This window comes from Prunus mume, linkage group LG3, assembly GCF_029339155.1.
Source record: "Prunus mume cultivar Tortuosa linkage group LG3, ASM2933915v1, whole genome shotgun sequence".
Classification (NCBI taxonomy): Eukaryota; Viridiplantae; Streptophyta; class Magnoliopsida; order Rosales; family Rosaceae; genus Prunus; species Prunus mume.
In genome coordinates, this window is record NC_142700.1 from 23,561,822 (window position 1) to 23,573,897 (window position 12,076).

The 12,076-nt window shown below is 34.4% G+C and overlaps 1 protein-coding gene across 1 annotated transcript; it reads left to right on the forward strand.

Annotated features, from left to right (window-relative positions):
* The first annotated feature begins 6,821 nt into the window (after positions 1–6,821).
* Positions 6,822–7,235, forward strand: LOC148919157 (uncharacterized). Its single transcript, XM_089048798.1, has one exon. It carries the CDS (start codon positions 6,822–6,824, stop codon positions 7,233–7,235), a length of 414 nt encoding a protein of 137 aa, XP_088904924.1.
* The last annotated feature ends 4,841 nt before the right edge of the window (positions 7,236–12,076 follow it).

The following is a 12,076-nucleotide window of genomic DNA, read 5'->3' on the forward strand; positions in this document are numbered from 1 at the left end:
CAAAGGAAGGTTTTAAAGAGTAAAAGTTATTTAGGTCAAGCATCCTGCAGGAGCCTATAAATAGGAGGCCTCAAGGGAAAAAGGGAGCTTAGAGATACCAAGGATTTAGAAGAAACAAGAAACTCTCTGCATTCTTCACCTCACTTTGGAAGAGCCACCAAGCACAACAAATACGTGCTGGTTCCTCCACCCTAGAAAAATCCAAACACAAAACAAGCCCTGTGCTACCCTTTTGATCAAGATCAAGTCTCTACGACCCTTGTATCAAACACAAATTTTCTTTATACACATTGGAGATCGAATCGGAGGATTCAATACAGAGATTGTAACCTTAAATTTCATAAATACAAATATTATTTTGTACACGTGTTCTTGTCTCATTTGTCGCAGGAAATTCGTGTTTACACCTATCAAAAATATTTCAATATTTTAAAGGGAGATTCACTATTATACATAACATAGGAGTCCAAATTATATAAATAAATAATAAAAAAAAACCTATATGAAATGGATCTTAGAAACGCAAAGCCCATTTACAACATAACAAAAAGACTTTTAACTTCTTTTAAATTACAAAATTTCTATTAATTTCTTAAAACAAACCCAACCCCAAAACCTCATAAAAAAAGCTCAAAACACTCAAGAGGGCATCAACGTAATTTAATAATCAAAATTAAACTCAATAGGGCCAGCTGTCATTTTCTGGGTTTTTTTTTGGTTTGTTTATAGAAATTAAATGGTGTATGGTTTATCTATATTATTAGTGCTAAGAATGGGTATATGACTAAATATCTCTATTTTAAATTAGGCTTCTATATATGAGGTAGATGCAAAAGTGAAACAAAATATTAATAGAGTTATTTACATTAACACCCCTTCAAGTTTTCGGCTTTTCATAAAACTCCTTAAGGTTTCGGAAATTACACGAACACCGCCTGTGATTTCAAATTGTTTTCAAATTCAAATCATATTGTTTGGGTCTATTCTTAGTAAACCATATTGTTTGGGTCTATTCTTAGTAAACGGATCTAAATGTGGCTCAAATATTCCACTTCAAATTTGATACGTCGAATGTGAATGATTTCTAGAAGTAGGAATTTGAGTGGATTTTACAAGTGGGATGCACCTCTCTCTCATCCTTTTCTCTCCCATCTTATTCCGAGCTAGTGTACCATTCAATATGCTTTAGGATATGTGGTTTAGATCTCTCCAACTTACTACACTAGTTTTTTAAATAAAAATAAAATATTTCTATATGTCCTATACAAAAACTATTGGGCTAAAGACAAAAGATCCCCTGAAGGTTTGGAGTCATTCTCAATATAACCAAAATAGGAGCTGAAATTATAAATAAATAAATAAATAAACCCACGTGAAATGCACTTTAGAAACACACCCAAAATCCATTTACTACATAAAAAATGAGTGTTCAAGTTCTTATAAATTACATGATTGCCATTGAAAAACTTAAAATAAGCCCAATACAAAAAACTCAAAAAAAACCCAAAATAAGCCCAGCAAGCACGAAGTACATTATTAATATCATATCATAGAAGTACATTGTTAATATCATATCATAGAAGTATATTGTTAATATCATGTCATAAAAGTACAGTGTTAATATTATTTCATACAAAAAACTCAACAACAAAAAAACAAAAAAAAGCCCAACAAGACATTTGATATCTTTTGCAGAATCCACATCCAATTGTTCACAATTTCACAAAAAACAATCGCAAAGGCATAAGGAAAAACCTATACAAGAAAAAAAAATACATTGTTAATACTATGTCATAGAACTATCTTCCTAGAAAAAATCACATTATTCATATCATAAACTTTAAGTGCACAACTATATATAGAGCAAAATATAGAGCATGCTTTGTTACTGAAAATCTATTAATACTATATAGAGCATGCTTTGTTACTGAAAATCTGTTTATACTTTGTCATAGAAGTACACTATTAATACTATATCATAAAAGTCAACTCAGTTGCAGGGTATGAACAATATAACAACTGTTCATACCACTTACTAGAAGTGAACAACTATTCATATACTTACTGAAAGTTAACAACTACATCATTTCATTTGCATAATAGGTACAATAAAGAATCCAAATAGTATCAAACATCAAAACCAAGTCAACACTAAACACTGTTTTGTGCATAATGTAAATGATTACCTGGCATTGGTGTGTATCAGTCCCAATTGATCAATAATGAAAATGATTACTTGAGCATCAATGTCAAGGTCCACCTCATCAGCAGTAGCTTGGAAACCTGGATTATTTTGTGCAACAATATCTAATGCCTTGCTGAGATCATCAGGCGACAATATGGTAAGGGCTACCCCAAGTTTTCTCTTCTCTTCAATCGACATTTTTCTGAAACAATGTTCTCAAGATAAGATATGGTTGCTGGAGAAGCATTCATATGCAACTATGTTCATGCACAAAAACACACAGAGTTGCTCTTTCTGTCCACATGCACTCGCACATTGCCATAGCATGCAAACACACATCAATAATACAGATTTTACAAATAAATTTTTATTTCATTGCATCAATAGGTAGATGTAAAACATAATGAACTAAGATACAATGTTACTGAACAACCTGCACTTCTGAACAACCATTTCTTAGAGTTCTTCCAAATGCATATCAACCTCATAAAGCTGAAAACAAGAGATCATAACATAGTCCATTAAAAGTTCAGTCGTTGAAATAAACTATATCTACAAAGGCTTCCATTCAATGTTAGTCATATGCATATAATAAGGTTTGAAGTCATAAATCAGCAAAAAAATAGTTAAACAAGATGCTTTAGTTTATCTCTATATACCAAACAAACAACATTACTGAACCCCAAATCATATTACACTATCTGTTCAAGAAAAAGCACATCATGTTGAGATATTCCTCTTCAATAACTTTAGGAAGAAGCTATAGCCACTTCTCCACCAATAACCTAGATCACTGAGAATCTAAATCCAAGAACAGTAATAAGAGGAGTTCTTAGCTCCATTTCCGTCCGAGATTGACGAATGTTATCCAACGATCTCTGCCTTCTTTGCCGGGCTCATTCCGCCAAAGGAGTTTTTAGCTTCATCTCCGTCCGAGGTTGTTGTGGTTGACATCGCTTGAATTTGACGGTGCTAGAGAAGGAATTGGATGCGTGTCGTCAGCCGACGGAGATTAAGACAGAGATGATTGCGGTGGCACCAGAGGTGAAGAAGGAGGTGGTTCGTTAACTGGAGCATCCGATGGAGATGGAGGAAGGGAAATCAGAGATGGAATTTTGGGCGAAGGTGAATCGGCAGCGGGTTGCGGCGATGGAGCTGACGAGGGCTATGGTGGAGACGACGAAGATACAATAGAGAATTGGAATAGGAGAAAAGCTAGAAGCAGAGCTCGATGAACCTAGCCATTGTTGAAGAAGAAGAAAGTTTGAGATGCTCGTTGATGAAGATTGAGTTTATTAATAGACAATGAAAAAGGGCAAAACAGTAATCAAACAGGGTTTTGAATTTAAGAAATCAATACCGGTTAATTTTTGGGTTTATTTTGGGTGTGTTTATATACACTGAATGGTACAGGGTTTCTTCATACAACTATGTCTAGGAATGGGTATTTAACTAATGTTGTATATTTTTAAACCTAACCAATTTAAACCTTCTATTAAGTTGACCGTGTGGTCAACCGTTAATTCATCGACGTGGTTATCGTTGAACCTACATATGAACCGACTTGCCAACTCCCCTTAATATTTTTTTAAAATCAATAATATTAATGTTTTTTAATCATTTTATATTATTGATTTTAAAAAAATTATATTAAATGGAGTTGGCCAGTCAGTTCATGGGTGGGTCCTACAGTGGCCACGTTTGTGTAACCTTGGCATTCTACTTGGAGAATTCGGTGTCTTCCATGTCTTCATCAACTATCATGATTCTCAATAAGTCCTTCATGAATTAATTTATTTTACTAGGGCTACGATGTAGCCTAGCTATGAATACTCAAGTTCTTTGATATTGTTAATTTTATTTATCTATACATGTTGAGTGCTTGTTACCGTTCTTAATGCTTTCAATTAATTGGCCACTAATTGCATGATTGGAAGAATTAGGTTGAGACCGAAAGGAGATTCCTAATAAAAAGCTTCTAGTAACAAGTACCATAAATTACATAGCCGACTCGGAAGACTAGGTTATGGTTTGTGTAATCTTTATTGTTTTCCACAAATTTTAATGGGTTCTTAGTTATCTAAATCCATAAATAGGAATAGAGTGGGTTGATGGTAAGGAATACAACTAACATAACTCAGAAGAGAGTATTGGTGAGGTAAGGGAAAATGATTATCAACATGTTAGGTAATTAGAATTAACAAGCTAGAAGGATTTGGGTGGGATTAGCTAGGTGAAATCGGTGCCTTAGTGCTTTATCATCTTTGTTTTCATCTTTTACATTATTTACTTGATGTCAATTTACTTTACTTGCTTAATTAGATTTTAATCGTCATAATTCTCTTTTAGTTTAAATTCAAATATAATTAGAAATAAATCACTCTAATATTTAATAGATTACTTGATCCCTGTTGGAACTAACACTCTACTTACTACTATATTAATTTGAGGGATATTTTCCACTTGGAATTAATCACATCAAATTTTGGCACCATTGCCGGGGATCGACTTACTCAGTTAATATTAGTGTGCTTTATTTTCTAGATATACTTTGAATATTTAATTAGTTAATTTTTTTTTAAAAATTTTATTTCGGGTTCTTCTTTAGTTCCATTTGATTTCCAAACAAAAAAAAAGCAAAACAAAAGGAGAGAACGTGAGAGATTCATACCACAAACAAATCAAAAGGAAACAACAAAACGCCAGCCCACAAACATCCAACTCGCAAGAAAGAGAAGAAAACAAAAAAAAAAAAAACAAAAAGGGAAACAAGGAGTTTTTTCACGCAGCCATCAGGAATTCAATTCAACTTCCTTTTTCCTGTTAAAATTAAAACTTTCCAATTTCCTTTGGGTTTTACAATTAAAGTTTTTTTTCTTTTCCTAATTGTGTTTTGGTTTTGTTTCCTTTTCTAATTATATTATTCTCTCCTTATTTAAACAATCCTTTGTCCTTGTTTGCGGGTACAACAACTTCGTTTCTGAGCATACGGTGAATGATTGGTACCCGCTCTTCTACTAGCCAACTAGTTGAATTAGAACCTGAGATTGAACAAAAGCTTCGAGCAATTCGTAAGAGTCAAAAACAAGACAGAGAGAAGAAGAATCAACAAGGAGAAGACGAGATGGCCCTTATACAAAATGAAACAATGGGAGACCTTGATATTCCAACAATTCCGACGTCACCTTCAAGCATCATTCTCCCTGCAGCTGCCAGGAATTATGAATTGAAAAATATCCATTTTAATATGATGCCTTCTTTTCATGGATTAAGTTCTGAAGATCCTTTAGCTCATATTAGAGATATTTTTAACATGGTTTCTAACATGGCTTTGACAGAGGGAGTCACCGAAGCACATCTCAGGATGAAAGTCTTTTCTTACACATTGAAAGATAAAGCAAAAACGTGGCTCAATTCCTTAAGACCTGGATTATTGACTAGCTGGACAGAGGTTCAAAACAAGTTCTTGGTGAAGTTCTTTTCGACTCAGAAAACTAATGCATTAAGGGATAAAACCATGCAATTCAGTCAACAGCCCGATGAGTCATTTCTAGAAGCTTGGGAATGGTTCAATAATTTTTTTAATACCGTGTCCTCACCATGGTTTGCCTACTCTAGTTCTCATGCATATTTTTTATAAGGCACTAACCGTTTTGAGTAAGGCTGCAGTGAACAACTATGCAGGTGGATCTATTAAGAACAAGACACCAACTGAATGTCAAACTTTATTTGATACACTAGCAATTGAAACACAACATTATAATACAAGAGGTAAGCGTGATGGAATTTATGAAATCGGTAGTTCTAATGCTTTTGCTTCTAAAGAGCAGGTTGACGTCATAACCAGTAAATTGGATGCCTTGCTTGCCATGAATGGGAGAGCACCAACACAAGAGATTTGCTCCATTTGTGTTGTTCCTGGTCATGCCACTAGATCTTGTCCTCATGGGGTTGATTTTCCAGAATTTCTGCAAGAACAAGCCAATATGGTGAATACCTATAGACGTCCTGGCAATGATCCATTCTCTAACACACACAATCTGGGATGGGAAAGGCACCCTAATTTTTCAAGGAGCAATACTCAGAACGTACAACAACCACCACTGGGGTTTCCACCTCAAGAGAAGAAAATAAATTTGGAAGATGCTCTTACTCAGTTAACTATGTCTACCACCCAATTTAAGACTGAAACCAAAACCCAACTTCAGAATCAGAGCGCTTCTATTTGGAACTTGGAGATGCAAGTAGGCCAACTAGCTACTATATAGAGTGAAAGAAGCCAAGGAGTATTGCCAAGCCAAACCGAGATCAATCCGAAAATTCAAGAACGTGTGAAGGTAATCACACTTCAAAATGGGAGACCCATCAAAACCGCTGTAGATTTGGACACAGAAAAGCACCACCAATAGTTGAAAGAAACGGAAAAAACTGAAGACAATAGCCTACATACCGTCATGAGCTCCACCGAAAATTCAACAAAAACTGAGCAACCACCATCCAAAAATCTCACTTCAAAATCCTATGTTCCACCGATTTATTTTCCACAACGCTTGAAGAAAAATAAGAAGGATGCTTAGTTCTCCAAATTTCTTGAAATTTTTAGGAAATTGCAAATTACCATTCCATTTAGTGAAGAATGGAGCAAATGCCAAACTATGGAAAGTTCATCAAGGACATCTTAAGCAAAAAGAGACGTTTGGAAGATACAAAGATGGTGGAATTGACAGAAGAGTGTAGCGCAGTAACACAAAGTCATCTACCACCTAAGCAAAAGGATCCAGGGAGGTTTTCTATTCCTTGCACCATTGGCACTGTTTCTTTTCAAAGAGCATTGTGTGATCTAGGTTCTAGTATTAATTTAATGCCTTTGTCTGTACCTAAAAGAATTGGTTTGGGGGAAATTAAGAAATCTAATATTTCTTTGCAAATGGCTGATAGATCACTTACATATCCTGATGGCATTCTTGAAGATGTACTAGTTTTGGATATGGAAGAAGATGTCAACATTCCAATTATTTTAGGCCTCCCATTTCTCATTACAGAAGAATGATAATTGATGTAGAAAAAGGTTCTTTGATCCTACGAGATGCTGATCAAGAGGTGGAATTCAAAGTTTTTGATGCAACCAAGTGCCTCATTGATTCAGAGTATTGTTTCCGTTTAGAAGCAGTACATCATGTTGTTCGACCACAATTCATAGCGGACTACCCAAAAGATCCACTAAAAGAAAGTTTGGTTCATGAGATAGAGGTAGGAGAGGAGCCACACGTGCTAAAAATGGTGAACTCATTGGAAACCAAGGCCATCCCAAGCACCATTGCTGCACCAACCCTCACTTTGCAAAGATACTTGGAAAAAATTTGTAATCAACAAAAGGAAACCTTCATTCTCCATGATCTTGGGTGATAATCATTCCAAAAGTCAGGCTGGAGACTATAAACCAAGCGCTTGTTGGGAGGCAACCCAACTAGGTACCTTCGTTCCTTTTTTTTTTTTTCTCTCTTTATTTTCCATCCTTCTTTGCCTTAACTAATTGTTACATGCATTTCCCTTAAACATTGAGGACAATGTTTAGTTTAGGTTTGGGGTGTGGAGTTTTGTTGTTTTTGTTTGAGTTTTGAGTCATAAAGAAAAAAAAAAAAAAACAGATTTTGTGTTCCAAAGAAAGGATTTTGTGTTTCAAAGAACATTTCCCGAATTTTTCTAACCCCATGATGATTGCAAACATGTTACAGATGTTGTTTTGGTCATTAGATGACATTAAAACCCAGAAAATAGCAAAAGAGGTTATTATGTTCTTATTTTGGTCAAAATAAATTTTTTTGCCTATTTTCCTTTTTGATGTTTTTCAAGTAAATTTGAAGCCACCAACATGTTTAGAATGGTTATTTTGATGATTTGAAATAGGTTTGTGGGTCTTAAGTGGTTTACATGACGTTTTAGGAAGATTTGAAGCTAAACAAGTGGCCTAAAACCCAAAAAAGGCTAGCTATGAAGGTCACAAAAGGGTTTTCAGCGGCGGTGTTCATCAGATTTTTCGTTGCTAAAGGATTTTCAGCGACGGTGTTCATCAGATTTTTCGTCACTAAAGGTCAATTTTCCAGAATTTTCTAATTTCATTCCAAATCAATTACGATCCATTCCATTCGCAATCAGAGGTTTCTAGGAGCTATTCTAGGTTTGTCCTCTTCCTCTTGATGAAATTTCATTATTCCTAAGCAATTGGGGCTCATAAATTCACTCATATTTGTTTGCAAAATCACAAAATTCCTTTGACTTTTGAAAAAATAAAAATTTGTTAAAGCCTGTACTTTCTCTTACTAATAGTGATGTATATGTAATGTTTGATCATATTTCTTTAACTAAAGTGTTGCCATGAAAGTTTATGCATCATAATTATAGCACTTCACATAGTCATACTTCAAGTATTTTGATGAACAAGGTAGCTATACTTGGATGATTGTGGAGAAATATTGGAGACTACCATTGTGAGATACTTTAGCCAAATTTCCATTCATTGAGAGAGTATTTGGATTATTCTTATTCACTATTTTCTTTCTTTCTTATTTGGATTGATCTCAAGTAGGCTTTTGAATTGAATACTAAGAACTAATCTCTCTTTTGTAGGAATCATCTTATGCTTTCACTTTTGAGTTGAATGGACCTTGAGAGATGACGTTAGGCTATGCATGTTCTAACCACTAAATAAAGCCTCATGTCCTACCCATTGTGTGTGTCATCAACCCTTTGAAGCCAAACACTTAGCCTTTTATTTCATCACCCACAAAATTTCCTTACCCTTTTTACCATATTTTTAGCCATACCCTATAACTTGGGATGTGCCATGGCACATGAAGACAATGATGAAGGTTAAGCTCTACATCAACAAAAGAGGCGGCGTGTACCGAGGAAATATGTGCTCAAAGTTCAAGAAAAAGGAAAGAAAAAGAAAAGATAAAGAAAAAAAAGATATATATTCAAAAAGAAAAAAAGAGAAAAAGAAAAAAAGTGAAGCATATCAAAAATCCTAGAAGCCTTTGTGAAGTAAATTTGAAGAGCCAAGCCTTATGACACAATAAATGTCTTGATATGTCTCAAGTTCTAGTATTTCCTATCCTTTCTTTCATAACCCATAACCTAGCCCTACATTACAACCATAGTAAAGACCTAATGGATCTTTGGGGACTTCTTACTCGGAAGTGGAGGTATGTACTTCATCTATGGTTCTTAGTATTTGATTTCCTTTCCATGAGATCTATTTTCTGAAATTTCCTTTTATTCATTTTGGATGCATATGTGTCTTACATTTTGATTTCTTTACCAAACTTCATTCACATATGCTGGCTAAGAGTGCAACCCTAGGTTTTGTGAGAAAATTGAGAGTTATCTAGTGGGGCCTAGAGTCAAGGCGAATTTGTACACACACCGAGTGTGGTTATCTTTAAGTTCGAGTGCTTGGAGTATTGGCTATACACTTTACACTATGGTGCATTTTATTTGTAGTGGCATAACTTTAGTTTTTGAATTGTGATTGTCATTCATTCGTTATTATTAGTTTGTTGGAATTATTGCTTCAACGAATTTGTTTTGCAAGGAGCGTTTGTGGGTGTCGTGACTGGTAAACCCTCAGGAGACACAACTCCTCCTACTAGGGACACCTAGAGGTTTAAAGACTTGTGGCACATGCTAAGTGCCATCGAGATTACCTGCGAAAGTGGTTTAGTTTAATTTGTTTGTTTTTAAAATTTTTAATTTTCAATTTTTCTCGAGGACTAGCAAAAGATAGGTTTGGGGGTATTTGATAAGCCTATATTTTATGCCTCTTCTACTTATTTATTTGTTAGTTTACTTGGATTAAATTGGTTGTTTTAATTGGTTTTGTGAGATTTGTGAAGGAATTTTGGAAATAGGAGAAAGTGTGCTAAAAAAGGCAAGAAGATGAAGATTGGAGATTAATCAAGTCAAGAAGCCAAGTCATTCCTTTTGTCGCAAGAATTGTTGTCAAATTTCCTAGTTCAAGATGTTTCAAGTCTTATCAAGTCAAACAAAGAGAAATAAAGAAGACCCTATTTTAGAAGGAATCCTACTTTTATAACAATTGTAATTATACCTTAGATAAGATTTCTAGGAGTCTTATAAATAGGAACACTACTACAAAAAGTGAAAAAGACAACCAGAAAAACACAACGATCTAAGTGAAAACCGTCGTTGTTTTTAAAAGACGACGGTTTTATAAAACCGCCGTGTAATAACACCTTAGACAACTAAAAAATGGAGATTCAAATGGATGTTCCTAAAACACGACGTACTTAATTAAAAAACCGACGTCTTATTGAAATAGGATTTTCAAGTGGTGAAATCATAGCCAACAAATAACGGCGGAAGTTATGAACCGACCGACGTAGAAAGTAAAGACGACGATTTCAAAAAGCCGCCGTTTTACCCAGAAATTAACACGACCAAGTTTTCGTATAAGGCGCCGTATAATTACAAATAAATCCACGGCGGTAAAATACAAAATATCGCCGTATTAAATTAATGTACAACTACGGCAAAGATAAATATAACAACGTCTTTCTCGTATTTCTACGACGATATCTTTAAATCTCACCAAGTTTCATTTAACGACGTATTATACAATTTAACGTCGTATTTATCTACTTTATACGTCATACATTATATTTAAACCGCCGTCTGAATAAGAATTTTTTTATCAATTTATTTATGGGATTTTGTTATCCTACGTCGGTAGATCTACTTAATGACAAGAATTGAAATAACCACGACGGTTTATATAGAAAACCGCCGACATAATCAGATTTTTCTGAGATCACAAGGGTTAGGAAATCTTACAAGATGGAACTCTGTTGCTCATCATAATCTTACCAGAAAGACAATACTTTAGAGGTTAATGATGTATGTGTATTTGTGTCTTTGAGATACACAAACACACATACACATTAACATCCAAAAATATTGATTCTGAAATTTTACTACGGCAGCCTCAGATTTGCAATCAGAGAGACAATTTTTTGGAAGTGGATGATGTGTGTGCATTTGTGTATCTACACAAACGCACACACACATCAACATCCAAACAATTGCCTCCTAAAACTTCACGACGGCAGCCACAGATTTGCAATCAGAGAGACAATTTTTTGAAAATTAGTGATGTGTGTATGTTTATGAATCAGATACACAAACATACACACAAACCAACATTCAAGCAATTGCCTCCCAAGAGATGAGGTGAGACAGAGAAAGGGGCAAGAAGAAGTTGAAACCCTAATCGAATACTAAAACTGAAAGCACCCGTGAAAAAAAACCCTATTTATAATTAAAAAACCAAATCCACGTCGGTTATATTACACATAACGACGTTTAACAAAAATAATCCACGTCGGTTAACAAATACATTACGTCGTTTTAGTCTTACTTAAGACGACAAGAAAAGACGACGGTATAACAAAAAACAGTCGTTGTTTTTATATTCGTATTTGATTTAAATCAGTCACCCAGAAAAGAAACTTTACAAATTCTAGAACATTAATTTCCTCGGGAAAAAAAACTCTATTTATAAAGCACTGTTTTTGAAAAATAAATTGAAAGAAAAAGGGAAAAAAATTATATTTATAATTATAAAAATAAAATCCACGTCGGTTATATTACACATAACGACGTTTGAAAAACGAATCCACGTCGCGAAAAAAATATTGTGTCGCTTTAGTTTAAAAAGACGACGGTATAACAACAAACAGTCGTTGTTTTTATATTAGCATTTGATTTAAATCAGTCCCCCAGAAAAGAAACTTTACAAATTCTAGAACATTAATTTCCTCGGGAAAAAAACTCTATTTATAAGGCACTGTTTTTGAAAAATAAACTGAAAGA

Coding starts and splice junctions, on each gene's coding strand:
- LOC148919157 (XM_089048798.1), top strand. CDS start 6,822: ATGGAGCAAATGCCAAACTATGGAAAGTTCATCAAGGACATCTTAAGC.